Raw genomic sequence first — 16,160 nt, 5'->3', positions numbered from 1 at the left:
TTTTAAATGAGACATGCGTCTCATGTTGGTCTATAGTGAACTAACCATCAAATTCGTTGGTTTTGCCACCTGTTTTTCATGTTTGTTGAGTCCATAGTGGGAGCAAAAATGAACAAACCATCAGGTTTGTTCATTCCGTATGAACTGCTATAAGCGTGTCTCATTTACAAACTTGCGGGCGAATAAAACTCGCCACCGGGTGAAGCAAAACTGCGGCGACTGTGATAACCCGCTAGCGGTTAATGTCAATCCGCCAGTGGGCGATCATCAAATGCTAACAGCTACATCTGAATGACTGAAAAATCTCATCATCCAACGACTAGAAATTTTGAGCTCTATAAAAACTCCTCACTTCAACTACAAATTCACACATTCTACACACTCTAGTCTCTTTACTCTTCTTTGAGCTAAAAAACAAAAACTCCTCACTTCAACAAATTTGCCGAAAGATGTCTCGACCCTTGTTAATTCGGCAAGCTCCGTTTACTGCAGAAGAGGATGAAGTTATTTGCAGAAACTATGTTTTGTTACAATAACAACTTGCTTAAGCTCACTATCTTGATGTGAATTTCGGGGCAGTTATTCATGACGGGTTCTGCATCGACACGCGTAACCCGAGTTGTCGTGCTATACGCGACATAGAAAATCGTATTCAAACAATTAAGAAAGAAGTAAGTGAGTTTGTAGCTTTAACCATGATAACCAATCAATTAAGACTGAGGGTTGAAACTGATGCTGAAATGGTAAGAATGTCTTTAGATGAATGACAAATATGGAAAATTATGGTTTTTCGTTTTGACAAAGATCGTACCTCCTTATTTTGAGATTCAACAAAATTAACGTAAGGGTAGACAACAAGATTCTTGTCGCTCCGAGTCATCTGTTGATACCTCTGAAAAAAACTGGAAGCCGAGCCGCTGTCACCAGGGTCCTTCACCCAGTTAGTCTTGTAAGACATGTCAAGTATTGGAATTCTACGTGTATTGTTTTTAAGAACTGGTTTATCAACACGAAAATAAGTATATCTCCAATACTGCAAATTAATCCATAAATTAGTATATTTGACCATGTCTATTTCTTTGTTCATAAAAATCCTTTAGATTTAAAAACAATAATTTAGAGATTTACCTCTCTGAAACCCCGTAAACCAGTGAAGTTAGGTATACGTATGGACGCTTGATCCACCCTACAGTAAATTTCTCCTAAAATTGCAGACCCCAAATCATAATGTGGTGCTTTTTAAGATCTTCTAACGCTTCAGGCTAACCAATAAGAGAAACAGTGGTTGAGTTTGTATAGAACGTCTGACCCATCAACCATAAGATTTACACTCTTTCGAGTTCAGGATATTCATTTTCATCTGTTTAGTTTTTCTTGTATAAAAGGAGACGCTCCAACACCGAACAATGTATTCCACCTCCTTTCAAATCTTTAGATCTTCACGTACATGTGATTTCAAAAAAGAGGTAAGAAGATTCCTCCATTTATCATTTGACATCCATTCGTTTTGGTTTAACGGTACAGGCTCTCCCACTTCATTTGGAATCTTGCAAATGAAATGCAAATAATCAAGGCGCGTAATTCATATTTACTAGAATAATATCAACTATAATTAATTAGTTTAGATTATTTAATAATTTCTTAAAATATTAGTTTTAGTTAAACAGACTTACCAATTATAATATATATGAAATGGAACGTGTGCATGGTCGGCCGCCACCTTTCTACCAGTATTTTCATAATTTTTTGTTCTGTTTTCTGGCTTAAACATTTAATTTTTTAAATCCACCTCTCATTTTATAATAATTCTCAGATCGCTCTTGATTCATCGACACATGACCTTCAACTAATCCTGGAGCAGCAACGACATTCGGCGAAGCAAACTTGGTTTCACAATTCTGATTAAAATCTACACATGTGACTGGCCTCGGTATTTTTTCATGATTTCGATCTTTTTTTATGCCTCCAACTGTTGACGACAGCTCTTACCAGATTGCTCATTTTGTAGCAAGATTTTTTTAGAAGAATAGAAAGAAGAGAGTGGAGTGGCGTGAGTGAAAATGAATACAACGAAGGATTTTATAGCATTAGAAAGTTATAGCCGTTGAGAAAAGAGTCGTTAGACTTTTACCCGTTGACGATTTCTCTACATCCGCCCGCAAGTCTTGTGCGCCCATGGCATATTTTGATCACCCGCTGACGAGTTATTTTGGTCCGCGCATTTCATCTCCCTCCGCTCCATATTTTTCCTATAATGCAAAGTCGTGTTTGACCATGCACCTGGCTTGGCAAAAAATCACGTTTGGTGATTGCCATTGGAATTGCCCAGAGCAGCAGCTTCAAAAACAATCCAGACTTTTTGTTTTGTTTGGATATCCCTGTAGTGGATTTTTTTGTCACCATGTAAATCGTCAGAGTTTATCTCGATCCGTTGACATTTGGAATGTCAAACAGCAATGTTAACCAACTCATGTCTTATTCGGAAATCTAATTTGGCTACATCCATTAGAAGCTGCACTAGATAACAGTCTACTATTAATCAACATCAGTAATTCAACAAATACCTTCACTAGATAATCCAAACCGTCTATCTTTAATCAGCGATCAAAAATATTCACCGTCGCATCATCTAAAGGTCATTAATAGTTAATACCCATAACATACACACATAAATAAACAAACAGAATTTACTACCAGTCAACCTCATCAAATCAAATCTCACTTAAACTCCTCTTGGTTTTGAACCCTGAAAAACAAAACCAAAATCAAAATCTGAAATTTGAAGAACAAAGAAAACCCTTTTTCTGTGTGTTCACAGAGAGAAAGAGGAAAAAATGGGTTTGTTTTCCTTCTGTTTCGCAGGGGGAGGGTTTGTGATGATTGGTATTTGGGAGGCTTTGTTTTCATCTTACCTTCGCTTAAACTCATCATCTTTTGTTTCTCCTCCTGTTTCTCCTCCTCGTTCTTCTTCAAATCAACAAACAACAAGAAGAAAGAACAGAAGACCAGATTCAATGTTCATTAATGTTAGATATGTTTCTGTTGGTTTTCTATCATTATTCTTCATTCTTGATTCTGTAATCTCATCGTCTGACGCTCTTAATATTAAAGATCAAGTTGGATTCTCTCTACAACTAGACATCTTCTCTATCTCTTCATTGTTTTTTCTCTACTCTGTTGCAGGTTTATTGAGTAATTCAACTAATTTTCTACCAATACCTGCATCATTGTTGAATCTAATTGGTTTATTTGGGTTTGGGCAAGAACTTGTTTTCTTTTATGTTCAGAGAAAAGATCCAAATGGAATTGAGAATAGGTATTTTGATATGTTACTTGTTCCTATCACGATTTGTATTCTTAGTACTCTTCTCGAAATGGGTTTGCCTAAATCTAATTTACCAGGTTTGGGTCGTGGGTTTGGTTTAATTCTTCATGGAACATGGTTTATTCAAATGGGTTTTTCCTTTTATACTGATATAATGGTCCATGGGTGTGCTTTGCATGAAGCAAGTAGAGGGAATTTTACAGTGAAATGTAAAGGGCATATGGAATCTCATAGAGGGAAAGCAATTGCTACACTTCAATTCAATTGTCATCTTGCTTTGCTTGTGATTTTGATTGTTGGGGTTTATTCATTTATTGGTAATAAGTTTGGATTTCCTGGTGGTGATTATTCAAATTACAAGCCTCTTAATGCAGAATTACATCAGTTGGGTAGTCAAACTCAGTTTACATTAGATTCTGATGATGAAGAGAGTATTTTGGAAGAAAATGTTGCACAACAGAAGACGAGTTCGAGTATTGTTCCTGTGTCGTCTGAGGTTAATGGATTTGGAAATCATTAGTGAGGTAATTTTTGAATTGCTTAATTTGTAGAGTGAGTGGACTTGAACTGATTTACTTGTAATCTGTTTTGAATGCAGAAAAGATTGTTCATTTACTAATTGGAGACTTGAAGTATTTTCATTTCAATCTAAATGATGTTACTGAGTCAACGTATTTGTTGACTTTGCATAGTGAAACTTCTTCTGATATCGGAAGATGATTTTTGTTTGTTTTATGTTATTATTGACTGTTTGTGGTTGTGAAACAAGTACTTAGAAGCATATTACAAATTCTCTTTGTTTTCTCTTATGAAGTACAACCAAATAGAACAATTTACTCTCTGTGGAAGTGGGTTCTTATACACGTCCATCCCCCTTCTCGCGTAAACTGTTAAGTAGAAGATAGATAACATGACAGATAGTATTGAACAATGAGTTTGCTCTGATGAACACCATTTATACTTACCTAGTTGCATCACTTATCTGCAAAATTTCTTTTGCTTTTGTATCTTTATTATGTATGGTAAATCATAGTTATGGGTGGAGACGATACAAGGCACGTATACCTTGAATATCATCTACGTACAGTTGCCGCTTTAGGAATCCAGCTGGGATTCTTGGGATGATTGCATTTGGTTCTCTGCTGTGCCCAAGCCCAAGAAGATGCCCAATTTCATGTAAAACAACTGATTCCAGATCCATAGTGCCTCGCGCTGGATAAGTGCTCCAGTTCTCTTCTACATCGTAATGAAACCTTCCATTTGTTGGTGAAAAAGCATGAGCAATTGTTCCGCCAGGACCATCAAAGCTGTTCCTATCACCATGATCACCACGGTGAAATCCAATCACAATGTCGGCCTTATGAAGAGGATGAACCGCTTCAGAAAATGTAAAATGGCTCACCTCTGCCCATCTCGCAAAAGCACTTGAGCAGAAAGCTTTCAAAGTCTTGATGTCAGTAATAGGGATGCTAGAGCTGAATCGATAGGTGAGGTGGGATTTATAAAGTGGCCATTTAGGCATTCCCGGGAAGAAGGTATAACTATAGTGTGAAACTGTGTGGAGAGAGCTGCTTTTACCTCTACTAATATGCTCTTTCTTGCCTGATCTCATGGGAGTTTTTCCCTTGACACTGTCTGGGAGTCCGCATCTAGGTATCGTCATTTGTTTCACTGTCTCAGCATCTAGGGTTCCAGTAGCTTTCAGATGATAATAGAGCTGGTAAGTTGTGATTTTTTTTTTTAAAATGTCATCAAATTGGTCAGAATTTTCATACTCTGTATGGTTTTTATGGACATCTGCATACCCAAATTTTTTGAGATACAGTTTGAGTTCGCGCAGGCCTTTAACTGTCTGACCTATCTGGCACCCCTCCAGATTTTTTAAGAACTCAAAGCCTTTCGAACTTTTTGTGGACAGAATAGAGAGTGGAGAAATGGCTAGCAAGAAAAGAAAAGATACAATCTGAAGAAGGGAAGTGGGAGCTCTGCGGTTTCTCATTGTGACTTCAAAATGGTGAAAGTGTAAACGAAGGAAGAAGGTTTTGATGATGAGGTACCCTAACTATTTCCGATATTTATAGTATTGATCTTGATTATAGTCATCTAGTCAAATGGTAATTCTTGGAACTTAGATGAGATGTATTCCAACATGTTTGCAAAGACCTCTTCAAACCTATGAATTCAGTGACACCAACTGACCCCATCATGCATGTTTACAGTCTTTAGTGGTTCAGGACTTCAATCTTTTGTCATGTAGACTTCTTCCAACCCTTTTAGCATGGTAAGTCATCAAAGGTCTTAAGAAAAGGAGACTACTAAATTGAGTAGATTGATTTCTTTGTCAATCAGTTATCATAGCTAAGAAATATATAGATTATTTTTTAACATATTTCGGTCAACTAATTAGAAACAATCTAGAGATTAAGTATAATACTTTGCTTTAAATCTGAGTAAAGCAAAACTTGTATATACTTAGTCTTAATTAGCGAGTAAAAATTAAGTTTAAATGTCTGCATTTTGAGTATTCTACTGAAGGAAGAAATTAGAGAATAATATCATATCTGGCCGAACTGAATTTAAGTGGTGGTTGTGTAGGTCCTTTTTTCCATTTAAAGGGTTAAGGTTTAGCAGCCCCAGTGGGCATCCTTTTTGAGCAGCCATTATTAACTGTTGAAAATATGGTTGTGATATGCCACTTATGTGGGTTGTGGCGAGGCTCTGGCAAGCCGGCGTAAAAATCTGCTATACTTCTATGAGATAGAATCACTTCGATCTCTAGCCTACCCTGGACTTGCTCCGGGACAAAAGGCTTTGGGTAATCGGAGTTCTCTCCCAATTCACTATGTGCTAGTATGCTTGACCTTCAGTAAAATTTATCTGCCAGAGTTTGTTCTGTATGTCTAGTTTCTTATTTGTAATGATATATGTTCCTGGATGAACTTAATACATCAGTAATATTATGCACTTGATAATGTCTCCCTTTTTTGTGTGGATAACTTACACAGTCCTTCAACCCTTTGTTAGTACATTATCTTTTCTTGACTGAGAATGTATTTGCTGTTTTGCCAATATGGTGTAAATCATTGTCTTAGAGGATTACGTGCAATTGTAGAGGTAGTGTTGTACATTTTGTGTTTCTCAAACAGGAATTATATGCTCACTTAAAGACGATGACTGCATAGAGGTCCCCCATCCATTTGTTAGTAAAATTTTTCTAGTAAAACGTATTTGGAGTTTTCTCATTTTGGCGTAACTAACTATTCTCTTAGAGGAATACATGCATTTGTGAATGTAGTGTGTGGGCAATATCTTTCACGCAACCAGATTATTACATGCTCATTAATCAATTGAAATAGAAACATGCAGTTTGTTCTCAATAGTTTGGGAATGCCTAATGGTTGTAGAGATAGTGATGTTTGATGCATTCACTTGTATAAGTAAGGATGTATTTTCTTTTCAAGTTGTATCTCGGCCGTGATCTCGCCGAGTTTCTCGGTCTCAAATGTGAAGTGAGACGAGATCTCCAATTGTAGTGAGGTTATCGTTTGACCCGGCCCAGTAGAGCAAGGTAAGGTTATTATGGTAGTTTCAACATCATAAATATGAAATAGCCTTACATCCCCAATTTTGCTACCCCTTCAAATCAAAGAGAAAATTGAGTTAGTGTGAACTGGTCTTCATCAACTCCTGCAAAATGTGAAAGCTTATAACTACCTAGTTATTCTCTATGTATGGCAAGTACTAATTCTACCTGATTAGTAAAACGAGAAATCTATCTATGTAAAAAAAGAAATCTAACATACTATGTGTTACTTTTTTGTTATGAATATCTCCTTCTCTTGTTGTTGGACTCATTGCTACTGCAACATATTCTTATTCTTCTTCCTTCCTTTATATGCTGGAATAAAGGTTACTGGTAGACAATTTTTCTATGCCCGGAAACTGATTTAGCGGTCTAATTAGTAATTGTTCCCATGTCGTCTGAGGTTAATGGATTTAGAAATCATTAGTGAGGTAATTTTTGAATTGCTTAGTTTGTAGAATTGGTGGACTTCAACTGATTTACTTCTAAGCTGTTTTGAATGTAGAAAAGATTGTTCTAAATGGAGATTTAAAGTATTTTGATTTCAGTCGAATGATGTTACTGATTCGATATATCGGTAACTTTGCATGGTTAGTTGTTCATGTTATTATTGACTGTTTGTAGTTGTGAAACAAGTATTTCAAAACATACTAAAAATTCTCTTTACTTTTCTTAGGAAATACAACCAAATAAAACAATTCTTTGTGAAAGTTGTTTCTTACACGTACATCCCTCTTATTATGTAAACTGTTAAGTAAAAGATTGATAACATGACAAGTAGTATTGACCAATGAATTTGCTCTGATCACCACCATATATACTTACCTAGTTTATGTATCTGCAAAACTTCTTTTGCTTTTGTATCTTTACTATGTATGGTAATCATAATTATGGGTGGATACGATACAAGGCACGTATACCTCGAATATCGGCTACATCCAGTTTCCGTTTTAGGGATCCAGCTCTGATGCTAGGGAACATGACTGCATTTGGTTCTGTGCTGTGGCCAAGCCCTAGAAGATGCCCAATTTCATGTAACACAACTGTTTCCAGGTCCATTGTGCATTGCCCTGGAACCGGATAAGTGCTCCAATTCTCTTCTGCATCGTAATGAAACCGTCCATCTCTGGGTGAAAAAGCATGAGCAAGTACTCCACCAGCACCATCAAAGCTGCTCATGTCACCATGATGACCGCGGTGAAATCCAATCACAATATCAGGCTTCTGATGAGGATGAACAGCTTCAGAAAATGTAAAATGGGACACTTCTGCCCATCTTGCAAAAGCACTTGAGCAGACAGCTTTCAAAGTCTTGGTGTCAGTAACTAGGATGCTAGAGTTGAATCGATAGGTGAGGTGGGATTTAGAAAGTGGCCACTTAGGGATTCCTGGGAAGAAGATAAATGGTTTAGCAGTTTGGAGAGAGCTGCTTTTACCTCCACTAATATGCCCCTCCTTGCCTGATTTCATGGGAGTTTTTCCCTTGACGATGTCCGGGATTCCACATCTGGGTACAGTCATCTGTTTCACCGTGGCATCAAAGCTAAAATGTCATCAAATCGGTCAGAATTTTCATACTGTCTATGGTTTTTATGGACATCTGCCTACCCAAATTTTTTGAGATACAGTTTGAGTTCACGCAGGCCTTTAACTGTCTGACCTTTCTGGCATCCCTCTAGATTTTTTAGGAACTCGAAGCCTTTTGAACTTTTTGTGGACAGAATTGGGTGTGGAAAAGTGGCTAGCAAGAAGAAAGAAAGAAAGGATACAATCTGAAGAAGGGAAGTGGCAGCTTTGTGGTTTGTCATTGTGGCTTCAAAATGATGAAAGTGTAAAAGAAGGAAGAAGGTTTTGATGATGAGGTACCCTAACTGTTTCTTCTATTTATAGTATTGATCTCCATAATATTGATCTAGTTAAACGGTAAATCTTGGAACTTAGATGAGATGTATTCCAACATGGAGATGATTTCAGAAAGACCTCTTCTGAACTATGAATTCGGTGAGACCAGCCGACCCATCTACATGTTTACGGTCCTTGGTGGTTCAGGGCTTCCATTTTTTGTCGAATAGACTTCTTCAAAGTTCATACCCTTTTAACAAGGCAAGGCGTCAAAGGACTTCGGTAAGACGACTTCTTTGTCAATCATTTATTTACTAGATAAGGTTATTAGTTAAAGCATTTCAATTAACTAATTACTAATTAGAAACAATTTAGAAATTAAGTGAGATTCATCTGCTTGAAAGCTGGGTAAATGAAAATTTGTATAGTTAGTGTTAATTAGCCAGTAAAATTTAAGTTCAGATGACTGCATTTTGACTATACTACTGAAGGAAGGAAGAAATTAGAGAATGATTTTCATTTGCAGGGGAACGTGGTGGTTGTATGGGTCCTTTTGTCCATTTAAAGGGTGAAGGTTTAGCAGCCCCAGTTGGCAGCCCTTATGAGCAGCCATCATTAACTGCTGACAATATGGTTGTGATAATTAGTTTTGATATTTTTAGGTTGATCGCCCATTTGGTTATGAGCTAGTATGCTTTGCTTGAGGATTCTTTGTCAGAGTTTGTTGTGTATATCTAGTTTTCTTATTTATAATATTAATGTACCTTGATGAGCTTAATACATCAATAGTATTATGCACTTGGTAATGTCTCCCTCTTGTGTGTCGAGGACTGTGTAAAGTCCTCCAACGGCATATCATCTTTTGTTGACAGAAGGGAGATATTTGTAGTTTTTTTTCAATTTGGTGTAATAATCCTCTTAGAGGATTCCATTCAAATTGGAGATGCACTATTGTACATTTTCTTTTAACAGGAATTACATGCTTCTCTCAAGTTGAGGACTGCGCAGAGGTCCTCCATCCATTTGTTGGTAATATATCTTCAGTGAAAATGTATTTAGAGTTTTCTCAATTTAGCATAACTATTCTCTCGGACCAATACATGCAGTTGTGAATGTAGTATGTGTGCATTATCTTTTATGCAAGCAGAAATTACTTGCTCATTAATCAATTGAAATAGAAACAGGCAGTTTGTTGTCGGTAGTTTGGTAATGCATAAGACTAACTCTTATGGGCTAGATTGAGATGCTAGATTGGCCAAAAAATGTTGCAGATCAAGAAAAAAGTGTGGGAAAAAAAATTTAACACTCTATCTGGCTACTTCTCTCTCCTAGCAACTGCTCGCAGTTTAACTATCAACGAAATTGAAATGCTGAACTGTTCAGCGCTCAAAAAGTGATATAAACGCTGAACAATTCAGCGTTGTGCGAATATTGCATGGAATCAAAGCTAAACAGTTCGGCGTTCATGTGGAATTTGATTGAAGTCAAAGATATGGAATTTGAAGAATGAGAACAATCTCTGAATATCTATGTACATGTGGCGCACATGGACACGAGATTACATCTCAAAATAATTTTGGATCGTCCGTGTAAAAGTAAAAGATTATTTGGCGGGCCCATACCTAATCTTGTTGTTTTGGGAGGTGACAACTAACAGTAGATGACGTCTTGTCCTACTGTTGTTTTGGGTTGTTGTAAGAAGTGACAACTAAAATCGTAGATGACGTCTTGTCCTAGATGCAAGAAGTGACAACTAAACAGTGATGTTGACTGGATCAAGCGCTGTTTGATTCAGTCAAAGGAAAATTTTCATTTAACGCCGTACCGTTGAGCGCCCATCGGTGCACTCATCGGCGTTTTGCTGCTAGATTCGTCATCTCACAGGATTTAGAAGGTTGTCCATGCTGACGTGGATGGGCCAACCTAGCAGCTAAACATCTAGCCCGTATGACTAACAACACGTTTGTTTTTTCCTCTATATAGGTAGAGTGTTCTATATAGAGGTTTACCTTTATATCTATATAAATATCACTATATAATCTCTCTTAAAATCATGTTTGTTTGACCACTATCTAGCAACTCTATATTGTGTACTCAATTTTATATATTTCTCATTTTATCCTTATAATATTCAAAAAATCCATGAATATCCATTACAACCAAAGATGTTCAAAAATTCCAAAAGGAAAAAAATGTATTAGAAAATACAACCAAAGATGTTCACTTTTTCTGAAGCGGAGCGAAAGTATAACTTTTTTCTGAAACGGGGTAAAAATATCACTTTTTCTGAAACGGATCAAAAATATCACTTTATCTGAAACGGGCAAAAGTATCACTTTATCTGAAACGGGCGAAAGTATCACTTTATCTGAAACGGGCGAAAGTATCACTTTTTCTGAAACGGAAAAAAAAAAATCACCTTTTCTGAAACAGGGCAAAAATCACTTTTTCTGAAACGGGGCAAAAACATAACTTTTTCTGAAACAGAACGAAAATATCACTTTTTCTGAAACAGAACGAAAATATCACTTTTTCTGAAACGGGGCAAAAATTTCACTTTTTCTGAAACATGGAAAAAATATCACTTTTTCTGAAACATGGAAAAAATCACTTTTTCTGAAACATGGAAAAAATCACTTTTTCTGAAACGGAGCAAAAATATCACTTTTTCTGAAACGGAGCGAAAATATCACTTTTTCTGAAACGGAGCGAAAATATCACTTTTTCTGAAACGGCGTGAAAGTATCACTTTTTCTGAAACGGGGGAAGTATCACTTTTTCTGAAACGGGGCTAAAGTGTCACTTTTTCCTGCAACGGAGCAAAATATCACTTTTTTCTGAAACAGCGCGAAAATATCCCTTTTTCTGAAACGGGCGAAAGTATCACTTTTCTTGAAACATGTAAAATTTTAGATTTTAAATTAAGGAATTATTTTTGGACATTATAAGTTTGTTCGAGGATATATTTGTCATTTGAAGGTTTAATAGAGGTAGAGGCTCAAAAATAGCACCTCATTGGTGCTATTTGATTTCCTCTATATAGATAGAGATTTGCCTCTATCTTTGTAGAGGTAATGAAAAAAACAAACACCAAATAAATGGGACCCACCACTATATAGAGGCTAATAGAGGTTAGCCTCTACATAGAGGAAAAAACAAACATGATGTAAGCCTAATAGTAGAGATGGTGATGTTTGGTGCATTCTTTTCTATAAGAAAGAATGCCTTTTCTTCTCAAGCATGTGTCGTGTTATTTGATGAAAAATAGATATAAGTTGTATATCGTCCGTGATCTCTCCGAGTTTTCCGGTTTCGGTGGCGCGTTTCTCATTCGACTTTTTCCGAGTTATGACGCCTGATGCCTATTATTTTTTCTTGAAACATACTGCCATTCCTCTCCAGAAAAATCATCCTTTTCTATCGCTGATATTCCTTCTACTTGAGACATACCCCTTCCACAAGCTGCATCAACCCAGCTTTTTGCCATATCCAAAATTTGTCGAGTTCCTTGCTGCTGATGCTTGTCTTGATGATCACCTTCCTTGAGCTCTGCTGCGCTCCGTTGGAAAGATCGTCACCGTCCCAAAACCGCATGTCCGACACACTCGACTCGAGATTCGAATCCAAAATAATTATGGGCCTGAAACTAGTATCTCGAGTCTCGACCCCCTTGGTCACGTAATAACACTGGAGGCTATTGCATAAGAACGATTTTTTGGGGACCATGGTTTTCTTGGGGACCATGGTTTTATTTGGGTAAAGGCATTAGAAGTAATTTTAGGTCACCCCATATCTAGTTATTTATTTAATACTTAATCTACCCTCTTAATTAATTTTAGGTTATGATTAGTGAATAATTTAGTTAAAAACAATTAGTGAGATTAAATTAAAAGATGAGTTTATTATTAGTTGAGTAGAATTATTGAGAGAGTAGAGTTAGAGAAGATGAAGGAGAAAAACATGGAAAATAATTTTTTTTTCCAATTCACTAAGTTTGAGTATTCAAATGATGAAAACTCATCTGATTCTTCATCTCCATCCTCTCCTAGAATATTTGTTAATCTTCAAAATGATCCGGATTTGAACTGGATTTTGAACAGTTCGGTTACTTTATATGAAGAACAAGTAACCGAACTCATCTGAAGCTGTAGTTCGGTTGCCCCGTGAGATGAACAAGTAACCGAAATCATGTGAAAGTGTAGTTCGGTTACTTGTTCCAAACACGCAGGTTACCGAACTCTCAAATAATATAATTTCTAGGAGTTACAACGTTATGTTCGGTTGGTTCTCAACTAATCGAACTTTGGTGTACAAAGTTCGGTTGGTTCGCAAACTGCATGCACTTTTGATATAACCGAACTTTACGTAATATAAGAGTATATAAGTCTACAAAGTTCGGTTCTTTTGCAAACTTGAACCTAACAACTAACCTAACTTGAACCTAAGTTCGGTTTCTGCGATAAAATTATGAAGTTACCGAACTTAACAAACAAACAAAAAAGTGAAGTTCCAGCGTGTATTGGCTAAGTTCGGTTACTTTGTAGTTTTAAAAGTTTTTGCGAACAAACCGAACTTTATTGGCTAAGTTCGGTTATTTTGGAACTCAACATAGTGGCCACAACTACACAGTTCGGTTAGGCTGGATTTGTTTTTTTTCGGTTCTAAGGGTGGAGTTCGGTTACTTTGTAGTTTTAAAATTTTTTGCGAAACAACCGAACAGAGAGTTCGGTGACTTAGTTTTAAATCCAATAGAACCGAATTGTTCTTCGTGTTCTTCATTTTCAAGAAGTTCGGTTAGTAAACTAGGGTTTTTTGGAAAATCGGCCTTACCGAACATGGCTCTGTAACTCCTATTAAAACCCTATTTTGATGATTTCTATTCGATTGAAGCAATCAAAATCAAATTAAAGTGAAGGGTTTGTTGGAAAATACCTCCGGAGTGGTCCTATGGCAGAATCAGATTGCGGTTGGCGTCTTTTATACTCGATAAAATTATTATGTAACCGAACTTAATTGTGATTGCATTGATGTTGTTACATTTCTTAAATAGGCGGTGGCGGTGGTGGTGGGAGGAGGTGGTGGTGGTGGTAATCGGTGGTTGGTGGTGGTGATAATCGGAGATGGTGGTGGTGATGGTAATCGGCGGTGGTGGGCGGTGGTGGTGGTGGTGGTAATCAGTGGTTGGTGGTGGTGATAATCGGAGGTGGTGGTGGTGGTAATCGGCGGTGGTGGTGGGAAGAGGTGGTTGTTATATATATAAGTGGTTATTAGGTTGGTTTTAAATTAAATTAGGTTACGGGCAGGTTAGTCATTTCAACGTTTTAGGACACCCCTTATCCATATAGGGAAGGTGGCCTAATAAAATCATGGTCCCCTCAAAAAAATCATGATCCCTAAAAAAATCATTCTTGCATAATTTCCTTGTTTTTGGATGGTTGAATGAAAATTTGGTCATAATGATAGCTGAATAAATTTGGATCACGCTGATAAATTTTTGGGCCATAGTCGTGATGTAAATAGGGACGAATTTCATTCCTAACTCTCGTTTGAGAATACATTTTACAGAACCATTTACGTACTCAAAGGAGTGACATGGCCGGCATTAGCCCATTACATAATGAAGGTCATTCAAACTCGATGATCAAATAATGCGAAAGCATGCAAAGATGATGAACCAAATCAACACCACTGAATGGGTCAAAACACAAATTACCACTTACACCTCATAAGAGTAATCTTAATATTTAAGGGCATTCTGGTCCTCCCTTCTTAGTCTTCTTGAGGTCGTAGCAAGGGCAGACCTCTCTGTAGCCAGTAGTACCTGGGGGCACACACTTGCATGAATTGCAGCAACTCATGCAACCCGCATTGCAAAAATCAAAACGGTGCTTGGTCTTACTGCACCTCGTTGCACATCTCCCAGGACATTCTGTTAGCACCACACTGGGTTGCATAGACGCGGATGCGTAGACGCGGACACCACACGACGCGGACGCGGACACTGCAAAATTCTCAAAAAACTAGGACGCGGACACGTATATACATATTTTATTTATATATTATTATATATATAATCATGTATTTATACAACAAAGTCAACTATTTCGATTCTAAAAATTAAAAAATGATGCTACATGTGTATAAATTTCAAAAGAACAAAAGATATCGTTTGTTTATACACGTCGAAGGTCAAACAATCAGTCACTATTAAACACATGGCACAATCAAAATGCATTCATAGAATAACACATGCCCAACTAAGGGTATATGTGATGTCATTTCTAATTACAAAATCCTAATAAAGACCTAAATTATTGATATAAATGTTTGTCTTTCTTCATTTGGTTAATAATAGTAAAAATAAAGGAAGAAGTTTAAATGAAAATGAAAAAAAAATGTGTCGGACACGCGTCATCGATGCGTCCAAACCAGACGTGCGCAGGACGCGCAAATTGGTGCGTCGGACACGCTCATGTCAGCGTCCCGTGTCCGATGCTAGTCGGACGCGGACACGGCTCAAGAAATTGATCGTCCGTGCAACCCAGGCACCACATCAAGGGAACCACAGAATGTTTATCAGTCAGATATCTGACAATATTATCAGTCAAATGACACTGACTCTAGTGACGAGCATTTTTGAAGTCCTTAGTTATTAATGAGCACTATATTGAACACTATAATTGCTTCAGAAAAAAAGAACCATGATCTGAAACTAAAAGGGCTTTTTAATAAAGTAACCAACTTTTTGGGTCATAATTAAGAAACTGGCCGTTTTTTTGAATTGTTTTACAAACTGGCCGAGTCTGACTTTTTCCGTCCCGTTTTTTGAATAAAATGGGTAACATCAGTTAAATGCTTATGTGTCAGTTATCCTACTCAGTAAAAGACAGTTAGACCCTCACATGGATTGACTAGGTCGAGTTAATAACATGAGTCGTTTTCGAGCCAACTCAGTGACTCGGACCAAGTGAAGAACATCATTATGTAGGCATTTCTACATACATGTTGAGTGTGTAAAACAACCATGGGATTTGTAAATTTTTCCACATCTTCCTTCCCTTCTCCATACTCAGCAACACCAGAGTACCTGCAACATCACCTCTTGAACAACAGCTGCAACAAATCCTCACCTCTAATATCTTCATAAAGTATAAACCATAGCTACCAGACCCCATGTTGACTTCAAATGCTCATATGTAGCTGAATCCACAAAACTGCATCTGTAACTTAACCACCATCTCCATTTCTATAACTCTTGCCAACCCAGAAACCACCTACAACTCCAGCTGCAACTCCACTAGAACAACAACAGCGCAACTTCTCTGTAAAATCAATGCCTTCAACACATGCACATACATAAATGAGCCTCTTCATCTATTCCTTGTTTAATTTAGCAGACCCCATCTCTTC

At 37.2% G+C, this 16,160-nt stretch overlaps 3 protein-coding genes across 3 annotated transcripts; 1 reads left to right on the top strand and 2 right to left on the bottom strand.

Annotated features, from left to right (window-relative positions):
* The first annotated feature begins 2,713 nt into the window (after positions 1-2,713).
* Positions 2,714-5,556, top strand: LOC113331178. The gene is made up of 2 exons (XM_026577921.1): positions 2,714-3,849; positions 5,244-5,556. Exon 1 carries the CDS (start codon positions 2,835-2,837, stop codon positions 3,843-3,845), a length of 1,011 nt encoding a protein of 336 aa, XP_026433706.1. The 5' UTR covers positions 2,714-2,834; the 3' UTR covers positions 3,846-3,849; positions 5,244-5,556.
* Positions 4,035-5,324, bottom strand: LOC113331563 (metalloendoproteinase 5-MMP-like). Its single transcript, XM_026578258.1, has one exon. It carries the CDS (start codon positions 5,322-5,324, stop codon positions 4,359-4,361), a length of 966 nt encoding a protein of 321 aa, XP_026434043.1. The 3' UTR covers positions 4,035-4,358.
* Positions 5,557-7,556: 2,000 nt separating the features above from the next.
* On the bottom strand, positions 7,557-8,991 carry LOC113331621 (metalloendoproteinase 3-MMP-like). Its single transcript, XM_026578311.1, has one exon. The coding sequence runs from the start codon at positions 8,427-8,429 to the stop codon at positions 7,797-7,799; it is 633 nt and encodes a 210-aa protein (XP_026434096.1). The 5' UTR covers positions 8,430-8,991; the 3' UTR covers positions 7,557-7,796.
* Between the last annotated feature and the right edge of the window lie 7,169 nt (positions 8,992-16,160).

This window comes from Papaver somniferum, unplaced genomic scaffold (assembly GCF_003573695.1).
Source record: "Papaver somniferum cultivar HN1 unplaced genomic scaffold, ASM357369v1 unplaced-scaffold_125, whole genome shotgun sequence".
In the NCBI taxonomy this organism is placed as follows: Eukaryota; Viridiplantae; Streptophyta; class Magnoliopsida; order Ranunculales; family Papaveraceae; genus Papaver; species Papaver somniferum.
Note: the sequence above shows the minus strand (reverse complement) of the source record. Positions and strands in the feature narration are given on the sequence as shown.